General features: G+C 35.6%; 1 protein-coding gene across 13 annotated transcripts in view; it reads left to right on the forward strand.

Moving 5' to 3' along the window:
* The window catches only part of CEP128 (centrosomal protein 128), a 140,147-nt gene that overhangs the window by 23,743 nt on the left and 94,694 nt on the right, over window positions 1–21,710 (forward strand). For 10 of the 13 annotated variants that reach the window (XM_057428443.1, XM_057428444.1, XM_057428434.1 and 7 more), the window contains 6 exons: window positions 2,446–2,532; window positions 4,089–4,163; window positions 5,430–5,553; window positions 10,513–10,670; window positions 14,102–14,452; window positions 17,365–18,015. In XM_057428443.1, coding sequence (XP_057284426.1) covers window positions 2,446–2,532; window positions 4,089–4,163; window positions 5,430–5,553; window positions 10,513–10,670; window positions 14,102–14,452; window positions 17,365–18,015 — 1,446 coding nt within the window. The remainder of the gene's footprint in view (window positions 1–2,445; window positions 2,533–4,088; window positions 4,164–5,429; window positions 5,554–10,512; window positions 10,671–14,101; window positions 14,453–17,364; window positions 18,016–21,710) is intronic. The other 3 variants (XM_057428437.1, XM_057428445.1, XM_057428439.1) reach the window with 3 other exon arrangements.

A 21,710-nucleotide genomic window follows, 5' to 3' on the forward strand; every position in this document is an offset into this window, starting at 1 on the left:
TTGAAAATTTACCTAGTATTTCTGATTCAAGCACAGTTTTAACATTTTCCTTCTGATGCTGACATCTCTAGCAAAATCTGCGCGTGAAAACATAATTTTTTATTCATATATTAATTATTAATTTAGTGCCAAAACTAAGGGTGGCATACAATTGACTGTATATAACACAGCTTCTAATTTCACTAGTGAAAATGAAGCTCAATTGCAGTTTGTACTCATCATATATCCCTAGTAGAGTGTTCTGAACTGGTTGTTTTAGTTGTTTATAGAAACCATGAAAACTCATGCAATAATGGCATTAGCTGAAGTGATGATCTTGTTTGATTTTTTGGCTTGTTCGGATGTATATATATATATTTTGTTTTGTTTTGTTCATGTAGCTTACTAGTTTTCCCTAGTCTTTTTGAGTAAAATGGGAGTGTGTCAGGTCTGTGTGCAGTGTTGAGTTTTGCAGTTGATGGGAATGACAGATATAAGTATACCTGGAGAAATATTTTAAATATGTTACAGTCTTACAGTATTTGATTATGAATCAGTAAGATTAAAAGCATGATTCTTTATAGCATAATATTTTCAGTGGCATAGTTATGATAACTATTTTCCACAACCTCAGTTTTTAGTGTAAACTGTTCAAGTAGTCCAAACTATACTGAAACCCTTCTGTGGAGACCTCATAGCAGCCTTCCAGTATCTGAAGGGGGCCTATAGGGATGCTGGGGAGGGACTCTTCATTAGAGACTGTAGTGACAGCACAAGGGGTAACGGGTTAAAACTTAAAACAGGGGAAGTCTAGGTTGGATATAAGAAGGAAATTCTTTCCTGTTAGTGTGTTGAGGCACTGGAATGGGTTGCCCAGGGAGGTTGTGAATGCTCCATCCGTGGCAGTGTTCAAGACCAGGCTGGACGAGGCCTTGGGTGATATGATTTAGCGTAAGGTGCCCCTGCCCACGGCAGGGGGGTTGGAACTAGGTGATCTTAAGGTCCTTTCCAACTCTAATTATTCTATGATTCTATGTTTCCTGAGGTGGTAGGATGTAAGACTGAGATAAGTATATAAATCTGTTTATTTTCTCCACACAGCTACTTTTAAAAGCAGAGCTTCTAAAACGGGATTCTTGGCTTCACTGGGGCTAATTAATATCTTGCCTTCTGTTTTTGTACAGTGAAATCATTCCCCAGTATACAATGAAAAGAAAATGTTCAAAACCTGAATGAAATTGCACTAAGTATAGGGGCAAAATTGAGAGATATTTAAGGAAATATTTTTTTAAAATGTAAAATAAGAATGCTACTCAGGAAGAGCAGACTGGGAAAAAGACATTTCTTTCTGGACATGCTGTATGTTTGTTCTGTTGTAGTTTTAGCAAGTAATGGTGGAAGGAATAGATGTACTTGCACTTCACGGTGTTGGATGAAGGTAAAAGGTGAATGCTAAGGTCTCTGATTGGTGTGTAGTGTGAAAGCCACTTGGTCATGTTGTGTAGTAGCAAAACAAGATTTATTAACATAGTTATTAAAATTCACAGCAAATTCTCTTAGTATGGTTAGTGACCTCTCCTAGCTGGTGTTTTTGAGTGGTTTTTAAGATAAGCCAATGACATTGTTATGGCTTGAGATATCCTAGCTTGGGTTGTGTATGTTGCAAATTGTGTCATTAATGTCTGTGACGTGTAATGCATTCCTTTGATAGTGATTGGCTATGTTCTACAAATAGTGTTGGTTTGCAGAAAGAAAAGATTTTGAAATTGATATTCAAGACAATTTAAAGCAATTTTATTTAAGATGTTTTAGATAATGTATATAACTGTTTTTAGATACTTTGGGAAAAATGTCCCAATGTTTATTTTCTCTCTCTCTCCCACCCCCAAGTAGGGCAACAACAATTTCAGTAACTTTTGATTAGAAAAGTTTCAGTTTATTCTCTCTAAAACTACAATATAACAACAGTAGTGCTATTCTAAACATGTGCCCAGATTTGGATGAAAATATTTTTTTCCTTTTTCTGGCTTCCAACTGTGTTTTCCTTACTACAGTGCATTGTATTTAATATTGTGCATATTTTATATTACAGAATATATTCTTTTCATCTGATATGTTTGCAGCTTATCTGTAGAGGATTTCTTGAGGCTCTTAAACCTTTGTTTAAAAGTGTTTAGGGTCAACCTTCAGCATCTGGAGCTCTATACGTCGGAAGGATGTTAGTGCTAGTTTTGACTTTGTATTTGACCCTGTTCTGTGCGTGGGTGTGTTTATGTATGCGTGGACATATATTTATTTTTTCATAATATACATTGGCTTCACATGGAATTATTGGGCATAGGCAGAAAACATTTGTCTAGATCTTCTTTCTTAAATACATCAGTAGATTCTTTCATTTTAAGACTTGCAAAGAAGACTTCTGTAACTTTTATAATGAAGTTCACAATATATTTTTTCCCCCTAAAGGCTTTAAGGAAGCAAGATGCTAAAGCAGATGAAACAGAAGAACTCATGAGAAATAAACTTGTGAAATATGAAAGTGAAAAGAACCAAGTAAGACTTTAATTTTCTCCTTTCTTGTTTGGTTTTAAGTAAGTGTATAGTGTCATATGTTACAGTATATGCTTCCTGTTTCAGGGAAACCAGCAAGATGAAACTTTCTTTACTCTTCACGATAACAAGGTTTTGTGGTGGGGCTTTCTTTTTTTTTTTGTTTTTTTTTTGTTTTTTTTTGTTTTTTTTTTGCATTAGAGGAACTATGAATGTAGCAACACTCAATTTCTTTCTTTCTAAGCTTTTGAGTTACAGTGTGTTACTTCTAACAAGTTTTCCATCCTGCCAGGCAGGCAAGTTTGTAACTTGGGGATTATCCTTGATTTCTTTCTCTGATTTGTCTCTGGATTTATACAGTCTGCTGTTGCTTATTTGCAGCAGCTCAAAGATACATCTTTTCTTTATCCCTACAACTAATGCTAGTTATGTTATGCATCATTGTTAATTATTCTTACTGAGCTATCTGTTGCCATATTGCTCTCTTCCTGTTCATAGAAAACAAGATTTCTTATATTTGTGTTCTGGCAGGATGCTAGGGCAATATTATGCTTTTTCTATCTTTTTTTCTCTTACATAGAGTTTAGCCTTTGTGCCCATGATGTCAAAGTTATACCCCTTTATGCTAAACCATCTATGTAATGTTTTCTTTTACTTTCTCCATTCCATTAATGCTAGTCCTGTTTACTTTGCCCGTTCGCCAGCCTCTCAACATCCTTTTGAGATTGCTATCTCTGCAATAACAATTTTTGCTGTCAAAAATTCTATTTGTTTCCATCTGGATCTTTTTGATCTTTGAACTATTTATGGTAAAAGTAAGAATTCTTTTTGTAGCTTTTGTTTTCAGCTGTTTTATATTTATTTTTGTTTGCTTTCCTAAATGATCATCAGTTTGACTGTTTCTGATGTAACTATTTTAAGATTCCCTTAATATTATATTTTGGGGAAAAATTCTAATTGTATGAAACTCTGGCACTTCAGTTTTTCGGTCTTTTTCCCTGAATAATTCAAATGCATCTTGCACAGCGCAAAACCCACAGAATTTGCCAATTACCAGTTCTACCAATGCATGTTATCTTTAACAATTTTATGAATGAAATGTGTTACAAAGGTGACTTCCAAGTGTTAACACTTGGAAATCACTTAATTTTGATTTGAATTCGAAAGCATGTTTCAAATCCAGGCACAATGTTTTTGAAGCTTTTTCTTGAAGTTTACCTTCCTTTCTCTTACTTTTAATCCAGTAAAAATTTGCTTTCATTCTTTTTTGTTTTGGATTATATATATCATTTTGTATCTTCATGTGACATAGAATATAGTACAAAAATTATAGACTGTGAGTTAAACTCTCTTTTATGCAATTAAATAAATATAGCGGGAATTCAGTACAAATGAAAGCTTGCTTTAAGATTTTTGACAAATAAGGATGTTTTGTAATGTATACCTTGGTTTAGATAGATGCTTATATCAATTAATTTTTGCCAGAATGAAATAGTTAAAATACACTTTTGTACTATGATGTGCACACTGCTTTCTTTCTTCATCTTCTATAATGAAAGCTTGAGCAAAAATTGGAACAGTCACAGAAAATGTTGAATGAATCAGAAGGCAGAAGAGAAGCTCTTTTACATCAGGTAACTGCTCTGTTGTATTGAAAATACTGAAGTTTTCATATTAGATGGTGTCTGAGTCTTTTGCTTAATCTTCCTGTCTCATATTCTGATAGCGCTGTTTTGGAAGGTCAAGAAAGAGGTACATAAAGGCAGGTTTAAAGGTCTAAAATATGTGGTCTGAGCTCTCGGTATACTTTTTCTGCTTTGCAAATGTTTTATGTATATGCTTTTTATATAATAATTACAGTAGTTGTAGTACTTATAGTACGTTTAAAACTCATAATAATATTACAAATAATAATAATTTGTAACTTCCCCTTATAGTATGCTTTAGAAACTTCTGTATTAATAATAATTGTTGTGCAAAGTGCACACTCTAATTGATGAGTTTGTATAAACCAGTGATCTAGAAGTATCTGCTGTATTGTATGCTAAAACGCAATAAAAACATATAAAGAACAAACACCTGAAAGACTGTCTAAACTGTGCTATAAACAGTGTCTGTTGATGTACATATGATTAAATCTGGAAGTTTCGGGAACCTGGGTTATATCTTCAAAAACCTCTCCTTTCTCCTAAACTTTTCTAATCCTTCTTTCAGAGGAGCTGGGGGAAAAATGTGAAATAAATAGGGAAGGGGCAATTAGCATTCTTACCTGTTAATGTTGGTTGTGCATCTAGAAGAAGTTTGACTTGGTTGTATTACTGTTTTGAACTCAACTCACTGTGCATGGAATACAGAGCTTTATCACATACGGATAATACAAGTTAAAATTATTTTCCTACAAAGCAATTTTAGCATGTCCTTTTTTCTTTATTTTCCTGTAAACAGTGTCATTTTTAAGTGCTAGGCTGTGTATGATAGAAAGGAAAAATGTAAAAAAACCCAGTGTTTCTTAAGGATAAGTAAATTGTATTATTAATGAGCAGAATTTACATAAAGTATATTGCTTATTAAATATGTATGGATATTTTCACTACCAGTGTAAAAAGAGAATAGCAACATATAAAATGGTAGCATTTTGTTTAGTCTAGAGAAGTTAGTGCTCTGCTGTGGTCAACATAACAAAATATTTCTTTTCATTTTGAATAATCACTTTGTGGTCTATAATTAGGAAGTAATATGTCTTTTTTTTTTTTTTACCATCTGCAGTACTCTTGAGATTAAATACTACTTGTGTATAGATTCTTTTTGTCTTTTTCATTTGGTAGTATTTAATAGAAGTACACTATTTACTTTTTCATTCTGTTTTAATTAAACATTTGACACTTGTACATGCATTTTAGATAGAGGATCTTCGTTCCCAACTTTTGAGAGCAGAAGAAGACCATGTAGAGTTACAACGTCAAATTTCGCACCGGCTGAGCTACCAGGATGTACAAGATAATGACAGGAGAATCAGAACAGGTGGTTAAACTCTCATATTTCATACTAGAGGCCTGCAAATTTGTTAGTTAGCCTGGACAATTATTTTTGTCCTTGAGTTTCAGTCTAATTATTCTACTGTTTCAACAAAACCAGCCATATAAGTCCCCAGCTTTAAGTTAATAAGTACTGACATCAGTGTCCTGGGTTTAGCAGTAGCAGTTATTTTTTTCTCCTTCTTAGTAGCTGGTGCAGCGCTGTGTTGTTGACTTTTGGCCTGGGAACAGAGCTGATAACACTGATGGTTTTAGTTACTGCTCAAATGTTTAGACTGGCCATAGGACTTTGTGAGTCTCATGCTCTGCCAGGGAGGAGGGGAAGCAGAGACAGGACACCTGACCCAAGCTAGCCAAAGAGGTATTCCATACCACAGCACGTCATGCCCGGGAGGTAACTGGGATTTACCCGGCAGGGCACTCTCTTCTTGGTCAGACTCGTTTTGGCGGGTGGTATCGTATTCTCTTCTATTGTTATTTCCCTTATCATTATTATTATTGGTGGTAGCAGTAGTGATTTCTGTTATACCTTAGTTACTGGACTGTTCTTATCTCAGCCTGTGGGAGCTGCATTCTTCCGATTCTCCTCCCCATCCCTCCAGGAGCGGGGGAGTGGGGGAAGAATAACGGGGATATACCCATAGACCCGGATGTTATGTCGTTTGGCCAAGTGGACTACTTTAGACAAAGGCATCCAGTCTCTGAGGGAATCCGCGATCGTAGAGATGATCTGTCACATCAAGCTGAATAATGGGGAGAATGGTCCTACCTGGAGCCTCTGGCAAAAAGCTCCAGGGGAGACTTGAGGTCGACCCCTCGGCTTTTGGAGTCAGGGATACAAAGGATCTGAGGCCAATTATACCCCAACTGAGAAAGAGATACTGGCAGCCTCTTAAGGGGTTCAAGCTGCTTCGGAAGTGATTGGCACTGAAGTACAGCTCCTCCTGGCACCCGGGTTGCCTGTGCTGGGCTGGATGTTCAAAGGCAGGGTCTAGTCTTTCCCCCCCGCCCTCCCCGCTCCTAGAGAGATGGGGAGGAGAATCAAAAGAATGTAACTCCCACAGGTTGAGATAAGAACAGTTTAGTAACTAAGGTATAACACAAATCACTACTGCTACCACCAATAATAATAATGATAAGAGAAATAACAAGGGAAGGGAATACGATACCATCAGCCGAAACGAGTCCGACCGAGAAGAGAGTGCCCTTCCGGGTAAATCCCAGTTATCTCCCGGGCATGACGTGCTGTGGTATGGAATACCTCTTTGGCTAGCTTGGGTCAGATATCCTGTCTCTGCTTCCTCCCGGCTTCCCCTCCTCCCTGGCAGAGCATGAGACTCAGTCCTATGGCCAGTCTAAACATTTGAGCAGTAACTAAAACCATCAGTGTTATCAGCTCTGTTCCCAGGCCAAAAGTCAACAACACAGCGCTGCACCACCTGTTAAGAAGGAGAATAAATGACTGCTACTGCTGAACCCAGGACAATCTGAAAATTAACAAGTGTGAGTTAAAATCTAGGATAAAATACCATGATTTGCATGGTTAAAACAAATGAAGAGTATTAAAGGCAGTTTCAGCAAAGTAGTGATTTTACTGAGTTAAGACATGAAATATTTTAAATATTTTCTAATTTTTCTAAAATTTTACATTTCAGTCCATTTGCAGTTTAAATTCTTCAATCTTGAAAATCATAGTAAACATAATTTATGTAGTTGGTTGGTAAGACTGATGAAATTCTGGTAAAATTTCTAAGGGATAACAACATGTTCCAGAGAGGTTAAAAAAATTTACCAGCATAATTCAGTCAGGGCTACTGTTTGCAGTATGTTAGAATTTTAGAGATGGAACAATGATATTTAGAATACTTTAAACAATTCCAAGATGTAATTAATTGCATATCAAATTACCATTTTAGCAAGGTCTTTGCTGCATTGTTAGTTATCTTGCTGTATGTAAACTTTTCAAGGATTATCAGAAGGCATTAGAGAGACTATCTTTTTCTTTATTAATGTAAAAATGTATTAGTCAAGATGATAGAGGAAAAGTGGCTCCAAGTCCAGTGTCTCTGTGAATGCTTAATCGGTTTGGTTAATGACTTATTTGTATATTGTCATACTTAAGGTATCGAATTATCTTTAAAATAGATTATTTAAAATAGGTTATCAAAATGGAAATCTGACTCCCTGTTTTACAAATCCCATATAGAGCACTGGGAAATGGCTAGATTTTGTACATGTTCATTTTAATAGTTTTTCTCCAGTTATTTTAATGTATCTACAAGGATGCCAGAGCAGGACTCTTCATCACGGACTGTAGTAATAGGACAAAGGGTAACGGGTTTAAACTTAAACACTGGAAGTTCAGGTTAGATATAAGGAAGAAGTTCTTTACTGTGATGGTGGTTAAGTACTGGAATGGGTTGCCCAAAGAAGCAGTAAATGCTTCATCCCTGACAATGTTCAAGGTTGAAGAGAACCTTCAGTTTTAGTGTGAGGTGTCCCTGCCCATGGCAGGAGCGGTTTGCCTTAGTCGATGAGGAATGGGTTAGAGATCAGTTGAGCAATCTGGACATCCATAAATCCATGGGTCCAGATGGGATGCACCCGCGGGTGCTGAGGGAACTGGTGGAAGTCATTGCTAGACCACTCTCCATCATCTTTACCAAGTCTTGGGAAACGGGAGAGGTGCCTGAGGACTGGAGGAAAGCAAATGTCACCCCAGTCTTCAAAAAGGGCAAGAAGGAGGACCCGGGTAACTATAGACCGGTCAGCCTCACCTCCATCCCTGGGATAGTGATGGAACACCTTATCCTTGGTGCCATCTTAAGGCATATCAAGGATAAGAGGGTTATGAGGGGCAGTCAACATGGCTTCACCAGGGGGAAATCATGTTTGACCAATCTCTTAGCCTTTTATGAGGAAATAACACGGTGGATGGATGATGACAGAGCATTGGATGTAGTCTACCTTGACTTCAGCAAAGCATTTGACACAGTCTCCCACAGCATCCTCACGGCTAAATTGAGGAAGTGTGGTCTGGATGATCAGGTAGTGAGGTGGACTGCGAACTGGCTGAAGGAGAGAAGCCAGAGAGTTGTGGTCTATGGGGCGGAGTCTAGTTGGAGGCCTGTAACTAGTGGAGTGCCTCAAGGGTCAGTACTGGGACCAGTATTATTTAATATATTCATCAATGATTTAGATGAGAGAATTGAGTGTACTATCAGCAAGTTTGCTGATGACACTAAGCTGGGAGGAGTGGCTGAAACGCCAGAAGGCTGTGCTGCCATCCAGCGAGACCTGGACAGGCTGGAGAGTTGGGCAGGGAATAACTTGATGAAATATAACAAGGGAAAGTGTAGAGTCCTGCATCTGGGCAGGAACAACCCCAGGTTCCAGTATAGGTTGGGGAACGACCTGTTAGAGAGCAGTGCAGGGGAGAGGGACCTGGGGGTCCTAGTGGATGACAGGATGACCATGAGCCAGCACTGTGCCCTTGTGGCTGAGAAGGCCAGTGCCATCCTGGGGTGTATTAGAAGGGGGGTGGTTAGTAGGTCGAGAGAGGTCCTCCTTCCCCTCTACTCTGCCCTGGTGAGACCCCATCTGGAATATTGTGTCCAGTTCTGGGCCCCTCAGTTCAAGAAGGACAGGGAGCTGCTGGAGAGAGTCCAGCGCAGGGCAACAAAGATGATTAAGGGAGTGGAGCATCTCCCTTATGAGGACAGACTGAGGGAGCTGGGTCTCTATGGTTTGGAGAAGAGGAGACTGAGGGGTGACCTTATAAGTGTCTATAAATATATAAAGGGGGAGTGTCACGAGGATGGAGCCAGGCTCTACTCAGTGGTAAACAATGATAGGACAAGGGGTAATGGGTACAAACTGGAACACAAGAGGTTCCACTTAAACTTGAGAAGAAACTTCTTCTCAGTGAGGGTGACAGAACACTGGAACAGGCTGCCCAGGGAGGTTGTGGAGTCTCCTTCCCTGGAGACATTCAAAACTCGCCTGGACACATTCCTGTGTAACATTATCTAGGTGTTCCTGCTCCGGCAGGGGGATTGGACTAGATGATCTTTCGAGGTCCCTTCCAATCTCTAGCATACTGTGATACTGTGATACTGTGTGATACTGTTGAAACTAGATGAACTTAAGGTCCTTTCCAACCCAAATTGTTCTATGATTCTACATTTCTATCTGCTTAAAAGTAAATTTATTTGAAACAATATCCATTTCATGTTAATGAAAACGTATTTTAGTTTTTCCATTTGTATTATAATTATAGATCAAAACTGTTGTAAAAATATAAAGAAAACAAGAGCAATGTAATGGACCTATTTAGAGATACACATATATCTATATAATTTATGCAGTTGTTTTTCTTCTTATTGTGTTATTTCTGTTTCTTCAAAGATGCATAGGAAGAATACAAATGAAGTTTTTCTTTGCCTCCAGTAGTTGTTCATGTCTACAGACCTTTGAAATTCTGCTTGGGGAAATTTATAGCTTACTTCCATCAAGAACTTCTATTGTAGGATTCAGACATAAAATTCACAAGTAGTGTGATTTCCAAAGCAGGAGGTATTACTCTGGTGGGATAAAATCTTGGCCTTGAAGTTTGTAGCCAAGTTTCATTTATACCATTGTTTCTTCTACCTGATTCTATTTTATTGGGTTTTGTTAGGGTATTTTGTTTTAATAAAAAAAGAAAAGAAAAAAGGGGGGGGGGAACCCCCATAAAATGATTAGTAAACTGGAAATACTGTCTCATTCAGTAAAATGTTATGATACAAGTATAGCCATTTTTTGCAGATACTTTGTTCAAAATCAGTAGTTGTAGAATAGTCTCAAGTAGACAAGAAAACTGCCAAAAGAGAAATGAAAAAAAAAAAAAATTACCACAAGTCACTGTTTCTACTGGGTTTGCTGTTCTGGTGTCACTCTTTTATACTAGCTGAAAGATATGAGAGAGAGAAGCAGGAAACGGAGAAACATATTTTGGATCTTAAAGCAAAGTTGAGTCATAATGCTGTGATGTCAGAGGTAGAAGAACTAAAGAGATGCATAGAGCGTAAGGACAAGGAGAAAGCACAGCTTGTAATGCACATACAGGTAAGTTTTTTCTGTTTCTTTTTGGTTTTTGTTGTGGGTTTTATTTTCCTTGCTGTGTGTTTTTTTTTTTTTTTTTAATAATTTCTTATTTTTAAGGTAAGCGATATGCCATATTAGGGAATAACCTTTAAAATTTAGAGTAACTGCCATGTTCTTCATGGATTCTTATATAAATAACTTTGAAAATTGATTGGCATTTGTAGAGTTTTTTCTCTCCAATCTTCTAAATAAACCAAAAAAGGTATTTGCTGTTGCCCATGAATTTATGGTTTGGATTGCTTCTCTTTCCCATGTACAAAGAAAAGGTGATTTGATTTTATCAGCAGTTACCATTAACAGTGGTTTCTGGAGTTACTTTTATAAGTTAGCATTTACTTACTCATTTCCCATTCATAATGCTTCAGAACTAAGGTTTAACTTTCTGGGATACTTAATTTAAATGAACTGGGATACCTTATTCTATGAGCTAGTACAGTAGATTAAGAAAAATAGGTCATAACTCCTCTTTTTTAGCTATTAGAGGGAACATAATGATACATTAATAAGTGTTAGTATTCTTATTTATGGTAAACACATATTTAAAGTGATTCTCTGTGAAAAGAGTAACAGCAGTCTGACACTAGAATTTTAGACGACTTTTATCTTGAACACAGAATGAAATATAAGGAGGTAGTAACCTTCTTATTTATTATAGTAGACTTCTGTGCTTCTTGTTTAGATTTGTCATTGGTAGTAAGATCCCTGAAAAGTAACTGTTTTCTACTGTCTTTCAGTACTGTAAGGAGAAGTGAGGATATTTTCAAAACTTTATGTGGGATTTCAGTAGTCAAGTATTTAACATTTGTTGTACTTGTATTGGGGCATTCAGTAAGCCAGGGAGGTCTGTATTTTGTGTTTATTTTTCTAATGAAGATAATTTTATTTGAAATGGCATTGTATTACTTGTCAAATTCAAAAGTAGGATTTTTTTGTCTTTTCATAGATTTACAAGAACATACTATGCAGTTTACATCTGCTCTTTCCACTTGTCAACTTCTGTGCCAATTTAAATTGAACTGATACAACAAATTATGTTTGGAAAAAACTGAAGTTTCAAAATAAGTTCCTATGTGCTTTATGAAATTGGTTCATTGAACAGGTTTAAAAAGACCTACAGTGTTTCTGTAGAGGATAAGGCAATCAGAACTAATTTCCTGATGCCCACCAGCATTTGTGTTCTAGCTGGCCAGTGCAACTCCAGACTAATCTGAAACATGCTAGTTTTTTAGTTTTGTGGGACCTGAGAAATGCTGATTACTTTGGTGGCAGGAGATAATTGGATAAAACCTTTTATTAAAACTTCTGCTTGTAGAACATACTTTCTTGAGGGTCAGAATGACATTCTGATAGTTATTTCCTTCTCTCTGAAATACTGATGGAAGACTTTTCAGTTGGGGTTATTGCCATTGCTCCAAGTTTGAAATCTTTGACTTCCCTGATTATCTCAACAGAAAACACTTTGTACTTCTTATCTGCTTCCCACTGCCATTCTTCTACAGAGAAAGTAACAGGAAAATAGCTAGTGTGTTTTTGTTTTGATGAGACATCAAGGAATGCAAGGATGTGAATTTCTAAACTTAGGTACTAACAAAGCATTTTGTCAAGCCTGTTCTAACAGCTGCTCCTATCAGATAGTCTGATTCCCAGTTGGAAGTGACCAGTCATGTTTGACTTAAATGTAATTTATCTTTAGTTAGTGGGAAGTAACTTCACTTGCCTCTGGTGTACATGTGATATTAGAAATCTCCTTTGATTTATTTAAATGTCATTGTTCAACATTTTGAGTTGTGTGGTATATTTAGTCCATGGCAGTTGCCATAAAAGCACAATATGATGTAAAATGGAAAGGAGAAAAAAGATTATAATCACATTCTTAAACTCATGTTTAGAAGCGAGTTCAATTTTAAATTATATTTTAAATTTAATAGAGAGAATTTTTATTTCAGTTGCTGTAGCACCTGGGGGTGCTTCTGTAAGATCTTGCAAATGTATGCAGCTATTTTAAATATATAATTTTCTGCATGGAACTATATAGATATGGGGCTGTTAGGCTGACTGTTATGACCTGACTGTTAGGCTAAGAAATAAATAAAGTACACACATTGTGAGATGCAATACTCTAGTGTTTCCATAAGCAGTTTTAGACTCTTATACTTGTGAAATTGTTAGAATGAGAAGTAATTAGTAAATCAAATTAGGTCAAAGTAGTCTTACAATATTGTCCACTAGAGTGTAACAGCAGACAGTCAGTTTACTAAAATACTTCAAATTTTCTGATGGAAAGTTACTGATTTGCTTATTTAAGATTAGAAATCTTCAGTAATATAAGTCTTTCAGGCTTACAAAGATTGATTAAGATCTTATCCTCACTAAAATTAATTTTATTGCTTTTCATCCTCTAATGAGAAATGTTAGCCAGTTTATTCATTATATGAGTCAAGATATCTGAAGATCAATAATTAACACTTTTCTGAATATAAAAATATATTCTTACAAAATAAGAGAAATCAATACCTTTGCAGACCTGCCTAGTTGAAGACTACATGCTTATTGCTGTGGGGGTTGGACTAGATGACCTTTGAAGGTCCCTTCCAACCCAAAATATTCTATGATTATTGAAAATAATGAATGTTATGAAAACAGTATATATAGGACCAAAATACAGAATACTAATGTGAAGTTCTATGTGATGATCTTAATAAAATGCAGTTTTGTGAGTGAAGCCTCAATAACTGGTTTCAGAATATGCTCTTGAAGAAGGTATATGGAAAACATTTTTCCTGACTTGCTTGTGAGACTGTCCTGGGAAATATCAGATTTGGGATGTGCAGCAGTTCTTATTATTATTAGAACGTGTGGTTTCAATTTAATTCAATATTGAAAGGCCAACTAATTTTGGCTCTAGTATGCTTGCTACATTTTCAAATGTCTTTGCACTTTGTTCTAGAAACATCTACCATCTGTGGTGAATGCTGTTCTTTCATTGCCAATTATCTGTTTCTTCTCATCTGTTTAACTTCATCTCTTCACATCTTACTGTTTTCTTTAGTCCATATTTGTCTAATGTGTAATATGTGAGAATCCTGGTCAATAATTCCTTCTCAAACTTAAAATATAAAAACTAACAAGAACAAGCAGATGAGGAACAAATACAGAAGATATAAATGGGATAGAATAACCATGTATGTTATATCTTTGTTGAAATTCTTGACCATTGCAGAGGGAGAGATTCTGTGGGCTTACAGGGTTTTCCCTAGTAGTCAAGGGGATCTTTTATGCTGTTCCCATTTTAGATAGAAATGCTATTTAATGTTGCTGTATGTTGTTTGGTGAGGTTTCATACTGTATATCTTTAGAGTTGGAATTTTCATATTCTGCTGTGATAATTCCAGGAGTTAACATCTGACCTGGAAAACAGGGAGAAGCAGCAGGAAAATATTCTGGACCAGCTAAAGGAGATACAGAGTTGCTACAAGGCTTGTGAGGATGGCCGTAGACAAACTGAACTCCAGTCTGCTGAGTTAGCTCAGCAGGTGGAAGAGAGTACCAAAGAAGCAGAACGGTACTTTACTGAATTCAAGCAAGCAGAGGCACTCAGGCTGGAGGCTGAGAAAAAAAGAGAAGATCTGAAAGTGAGAGCACAGGAAACTATCCGCCAATGGAAGTTGAAATATAAGAAACTGAATCATGAGGTGGAAAAACAAAATGAAACCATCAGCCAGCTCATGGACAAGAATAGTCAGGTAAGATTGGCTGGGGGGAGGGGGGGAGGGTTGTACTGTGGTTTTTCTTTTGTTTTTCTTAGAAATGAAGATGAGGATTAGGTTATGCAAACTGTGATTTAAACCCCTTTCCACCTTAAGTCCTGCACCAAATTTCCTGGTGAGCTACAAAACGGCTAATAGGTGGCGGTATTTTTTAGGAATTAGGGAGTTCCACATTTGCTTCTTTATCCAGTATGTATTCTAATCTCTCCACTTAATCAAATCTTTCTTCTTGCAAAGAAAAAAAGTTTCTCTACAAATGTTGCTTTTACTTTATCTTTTCATTTAACACTTAAGGTAACAGCTTGTTTTTAATTCATTTTAAAGGAAATAATGTGATGTTATTTAAAAAAAAAATCACATTAACTAATAACTCATGTTCAAGTTATGCATTGTCTTATGTACTGAACAGTGGTCACATCTTGGAAAGTAGGTGTTTACTTTCACCATGTATGTCAGATTACTAGCAGACGGTAATGCTGTGTGCTACTAGTGTATTATTAATTTTCTATATTTGAAGCCATAATGGGTTTGATACTGAATTGAAATTAATAAACTCTACCACATTTAAGCAGTGATTCCTGGGCCTGCTATTTCTCTCCTGAACTGCCTATCATATTCCTTATTCTTTATTATTTGCTCTATCCATGCTCCAACAATTGATTCCATAGTAATCATGTATTGATTAGCCCTAGCAGTTGTCTGAGGAAGTAAGGCTTGCAAACATTTCAGAAGTTAGTCATCTCTTACCTAGGCAAATGGAGGTGTTGACGAAAGGAAGAAAACCTGAAATATTTAGAAATCATATGTGTGTCTCAGAGAAATAAGAAGCAAAAAGTAGAGGAGAGAAAGTTGTGAATAATAAGCAGGAGGAGCACCAAAAGGTTCTGGAATCATTCTTCATGTAAATCCATGGATAGGTCTTTATAATGGCAATTAATAGAGCTGTCCACATTGAAGTTTTCTTTGTCACATAAGACTCTTTGACATGGATTTTACCTCTTTTTATGTGACAAAGGCATAAAAATGCCAAATGCAGTCACTTTGGTTTAAGCTCCATTTAAGAAATGCTGTCAGTATTTGTTCTTATTTTTAAAATCATGCATCCTGCCAACAAGTTTGAGGTAAGCATCACTCCTGAAGAAAATCTCTCTCTTGGTGGATATGTTACATCAAATAAAATGTGTGTCATTGTGGAAGAGAAAAAAATATAAACAGTATTTTCATGTTCTCAATACAAAGTTGTAGACAGTTTCCATATGAGGATATAATCAGTCTAAATGCAGCATTCATGATAAGCGTCAGGGAACTAGATGAACGTAATTTAACCAGCTTTGAAATATACAGACAACTAACATCTGAGACAAAAATTTATAAAGGAGAAATGGCAGTCTGTTGTCTTTGCTTTCTGTTATAAGACTTTAAAGGGTTAATAGTAAATTTTCAAAATTGGATTACAGTCATAACTTGCAATTTTGAGATGTTCAAAATTGTTGCAGACAATGGGTGGGCTATAGAAAGGCTGTTTAGATTTCATTCTTTTGGAGTTACAGGTGTAATTTGGCTGAAATCTTGCTTATGTGGTTATCCTTGATATTGGTTGACAGTGGAATCTCTACCATCTTGTGTCTTTGGAATATATTTTTTGCCAAGTATGTTATGTAGAAAACATGTTTACAATCAAAGTCAAATACTGAGGGTTTGTTTTTTGTTTTTTGTTTTTTTTTCCTTCAGGAAAAAAGGCACAATGGTCATTACCTCATAACCTTGATTTATTATTTTTGTATTTTGTTTTCCATTGCTTATTCTTGATGTAATTATAAATGGGTTTATTTTTTTTAACCTGCAAACTGTTAATTTCCTTTTTTCTGAATTATTTCAAGTAATCTTGCTATAAGAAATGTGTACAGTTTGTGGAATTAGTGGAAAGAATAAAATTCAGTATAAAATTTATTTAAGCTGGTTCAAAGAATCCAGTAGCTTGTGATATATATATCAGGAAATCCAGTGTTGTGCATTTTATAATTTTTTCCTGTAGCAGAAGTTCTGTGTGACTTACGGTAGCGGTACTGTAAATTCCTTCTTATTTTAAACAGTGTTAAAAAAAATTAAATATAACTTGAGATAAGTAAGAATTCAGAATGATGTGTGTGTAACAAGAGTTTAATGAAATACAGTATTTAGTAACACACATGTATTTGCAGTCCAATTTTTTCCCTATAATTTAGCACATTTTTGAGGATGTTTTTTAAACTTGAAATACATCAGTGCTGGGGAAAAAAACTGCAGCCCTTAGGCCCCTTAGGAAAACAGTGGAATTTTTTATTAAATGTGGCTGATTTTTTAAGATGAAGTCTTCATTTCTTGGCTTTGATGCATGAGAGAACCAGGCTTTTAACTGTTGTTCATTCATCTACTGTGTGCAGATTAAAAAAAAAAAAAAAAAAAACCTCGCATGTAATATTTTAGAAAAATAAACAGAACAAGCCAGCCTATGAAATGGACCTATAGGTAAGGTCTGTGTGACCATTAGTCATCCCTGTATTCTGCTGCATTACTGTATTGCCTCATTTCATCCATCTTGCTACTTGGAGGGGCCAGCAAAGAAATACATCTGAGTTTGCAAAGAGGGTAAGAAAAGCAGGGGATTGTCCAAAACTGTCTCGCTTGGGAGGCTAAATCGTGTCAGGACAAGTATATGTTTGAGGTCACAAATGTTCTGTGTTTAAAGAAACACTGAATACATTTGAACTGAATTCAAAACAAGCAAAATTTCTGTGTTTTTACAGAACAAAGTGCTAATTGTTCATTAGACATTAGCATGTCTAAGGACATCCAGTAATTTTCTTTCATTAGCTTAGGTTGCACTGGATTTTTTTCCTGTTTCCTAGGCCCTCAAAGAAAAGGATGACCTCAGAAGTCAACTTCTCTCTGCTATACACCAAATAGAAAACCTTCGGAAAGAGCTGAATGATGTGCTTACAAAGAGAGCCCACCAGGAAGAACTCCTCCACTGCAAAGAGGCAGAACTGAATGAAATGAAGTCTCACCAGGTATCTCTTGAAGAAGAGATGAAAGAGGTTCAAGGTACTGTAAATAAACTGGAGAATGAGTTGAAACAGCAAGTCTTACTACAAAATCAAATACAAGCTGAAAAGGAACACTTGGAGACAGAGCTTGCAACTAGTAACTTGATCCGTAAAAAAGACCAAGAAAGACTCTTAGAAGTGCAAGCAGATGTAACAAACCTAAGCTCTGTACGTGTGGAACTAACAAATAGAATAGCAGAAGAGGAGAAAGTCAGAAAGGAATTACATAAGAGCCTCTCAGATCTCCAGAAACAGCAGGAATCTAAGCATGAAGAGGTGACTTCAGCTAACAGGCAGCTGAAGATGGAAAGAGAAGTTCACCGACAGGAGTTGGCAGATCTTCAGTCAGAATTACAAAATGCTAAAATCAAACATGAACGAAACATTCAAGAGCTCACCAAACTCCTTAAACAAGAAAAGGGTGATGCAGAGGCTCAGATTAGAATGCTAAAGGTACTTTATTCTGAAAAGTTCCAATGTCAGGCTTCCCCTCTCCCCCCTATTGAATGATGAAGGTAGTACAACATGTGCTTTAAAACATTTAACACAAATTTTGTTGCAGGTCATTATAAAGGTTTAAAGTTTAAATTTAAAAAATTAACAGTAACAGTTTTCGGTGAAGAGCTTTTCTTATTTCAAAAGTAGTGAAACAGGTATATTTGTGATCAGAACAGGAGGAGATATATGAGGCTGTAGTGTTCTAATATGATTTGATCCTTTCTTTAGTTGTTACTTTTACAATTATTGTCATGGCTCTATTAAAGAACTTGCATATTTCAGGAATGATGCATTTTTGTAAATCTTTAAAATGACTTTTTCTGCATCATGAAATTTGTCTGGAAACACTTTCAAAATGCCAAGTGATAATGTGTAACACTTGTTAAGGTTAATTTTGAAAGTTCTGTTTCAAGGAGTTTTTAGAATTTCTAATTTCTCTACTACTTCTCAGAAAAGTGACTATGTTCAAATAGTGAATGATGAAATACAGCATTTTATTTAGGAATACACAAGTTAATGGCTTTAGTTTACATCAGCTGCTCCTTATTCAAGGCTATTGCATTGGAAAGAAATAGTTTTAGTGGCTTTAACTGATTGATAGAATACAATTGAGAAGTTAAGTCGAAGTGGTCTAAAATGCACAATTAACTGTCAACAGTTGAATGCACTATGAATTGCACTTCTATTGAAGCAATTTTTATTACATGGTTAAATATATATGCAAGATTATTACTAGGACATACAAAATACTAATTTGTGTATTTATATTAATGGAGGCAGCAGTTTTCCAGATAGGTTGTAAATTACTGACATATTTTGAGTGCGCTTTTGAAGCACTATAAATACACTTTCCACCTTGGTCCCATCAAATTAAAAATTTTCTCATGTCAAAATTCTACCAATTTAACCATAAAAAAGCTATAAAACCCCTAATCAAAGCTTAAGTGATTTATGATTTACTTCATTGTAAGTAATTTAAACATGTTTATTTCCCTTCTCACAAACATGTATCTAGTTAAAAATGCATATTTTCCTCTCTTTTGCAGTTATGAATTGATGTTACTTAGAAAAGTACAGTTAATTATTTAGTATATTGTTTATGATAATAACTGACAATAATTCTTAAGACCGTGCTAACACAGAATGTATCTAATGAAGATAGCAGTAAAAATCTGGAAGGTTGTTAGCGGAAGGATCATTAAAATCGAAATATTTTGACAACAGTGCTTAACACTGGGGACTTAATTTGTGGCGTGTCTTGTTATTTCAGTGATCTCTCAAAATACGTGTTTTTTCTTTGACAATGACATAAAAATTAAAACTGTACATTTAATGTCAAGGGGAGAGAAAGAAAGTGTATTCTGGATGGTAGTAAGCAAATAATGAGTTGATCATACTGTATGTTCCTTTTCTACTGAAACCTTTTCTTACCACCAATCTTGTGGTAAGGTCCTTGATATCGGTACTGATTGTTGTATCTGAACAGAATATCTAAAAATTAACTGCTTTCTTTTATTCCCAGTGCCATGAATTCCCAGAATCTTTAATCTACACACAGTTTCTTTACAGCACTGTGTCTCTGAAACATAGAACAGAGGGCTTGAGGGAGATGGATTTTGTTAGATAATAGGGTGGGCTTCTTTTTTTTAGGAGTACACAGAATGATAATGACAACACTGTCTTGCTTCAAAGACTATATGTGCAGTAAAATAAATAATCATATCCATCTCTAGGAAGACCTGATGAAAACGTGTCACCATGGAGATGATTTGGTTACTTTTTGTCTGAAGTCATCATTACATCGCAATTGGATTTTCACTTTTATGGACATAGTTTTTCTTCCAAATTACAGTAAAACTTAGCATGCCTTTTGTTTAGTTGTATTCAAATGTTGTGGTTTTAGGGTGGAGGTTAGGGAAATCCAACAGAAGAGTTTTTTGTTGGGTGTGGGTTTTCTTTTTTTTTTTTTTTTTTTTCTTTTTACCAATTCTAATTTTCTCTTACTGTTGAAGTAGTAATCTTGACCTTATTTATGTCTCAGCCTTGTCCAACCTTTGTAACTGCTTTTGGGAAAGAATATACATAACCCTGTCCAGAGGTTCTTATTGTTAAAGTCTTAAAAATAAAGGTCAGCTGGGAGAGACTTGGAGAGTGAAGGAAAATTTAGCACAAGACCCAAAGCCTTAAACTTAACTAGAGGAGGAATTTTGAGTTACTTTCAGGAAAGCAAGGGTGCAGAGACCTGTGTTTACAGGACCAACTGCTGCCTAGGTTGTAAAAAGAAGTGACTTGATCCTCATTGTTCCCTCTCTTGCTTCCTCTGCATGATACTTTCTGCTTTTTGTGTGGCTTTCTGTAGTGCTGCACTGGATTGAAAAATTACCTGGTAGTTAAGGATTTTTTGAGGTAGTAGGGGAGGTACCATAAGAATGTCGTATGTTGCAGTAGAACTGGAAAAGAGCATAGAATTTTGTATAATGTGTCAGTCTTGAGAAGGATCTTACTGTCTCAGTACTGAGATTCTAGTGCTTAAGCTTTTAATTCTGTTTCAGCTAGAATATTCTAATGAATTCCCAACCAATGTCTTTATGATGTCTTTTTTTATTATTTGAAATGTTAGATAAACTAGGCATAGGAAATTAAGTGGTTTGCTTAGTGTTCCTCAATCAGCTATGTGTTTAGAAGCTCTGAATTTGTCCCTTATTTTACTATGTATCCTCATTTGCTTTAAAAATATCCTTGTTCTCTTAGAATAATGAAATACAATATGTCCTTGTGCCTGATAGCACTTTCAAATATTAATCTTTAATGTAAGATTATGTAGAGGTATGTATCTGTCTATATAAAATTGTGTATGTATACGTATTCTTTTCTTCTATACATATACCAGGTGGGTATAGTTATTTTTTTCCTGAAGATTATCAAATGTGGAATATGTGTTCAATAAAGTTTAATTAAGATTAATTAAATTATCAATTAAATTATGATCAAATAAATTATGGATTTGCTTGTCCACATCAGAAACTAATAAAAATTATCTTACTTTATTGTGTCTCAGAGGTAATATAAGTGAGGAATTTGTTTTTTTGGATTGTGCCCATCTGCATAGTCATAATACAATTAGCTTTAGTAGGAACTGAAAAGTCGATCTTATGAGCATATTCATAGAAAATGTTTTAGGCATTGCAGGCTTATCTTTGTGTTCATAAGTCTTTGTGGACTTAGGACACTAAAGTTCTTTCTCAGAATTGTCCAGAGAAGTTTTTGTACTCTGTTGGCTCTGGTGTCTAAATTGACTCATATAACTTCTCTCCTTACCCTTCTTCCCCATAAAAGTTATATTTATAGTGTAACTGGGAGAACAGAATTTCTGCTTTTCCTCAGGAAGGATTTTACTCTGCAGGCAAATTTTTGTGTGTACCTGTATCCCACAGTTCATCAAATATGAAACTACTTTTGAGTAATATGTCTGTAATTTACTTCTTTGTATTTTTTTTTTTTTTCATTTTTTAGATATTCTAGAGAATTCTTCAAATCTGTCAATTTTAATCAGTTATTTTTTCCACTGGAAATCAATATACCTGATTCACTCACCTAGTTAGAAATTTCAAGGCCCTTAAATGTTGTTCTTCATTTCTCTCTGCAATGTT

Source organism: Pezoporus wallicus, unplaced genomic scaffold (genome assembly GCF_028554395.1).
Source record: "Pezoporus wallicus isolate ANWC-B61680 ecotype Strahan unplaced genomic scaffold, APGP_CSIRO_Pwel_v1 contig_3486, whole genome shotgun sequence".
In the NCBI taxonomy this organism is placed as follows: domain Eukaryota; kingdom Metazoa; phylum Chordata; class Aves; order Psittaciformes; family Psittacidae; genus Pezoporus; species Pezoporus wallicus.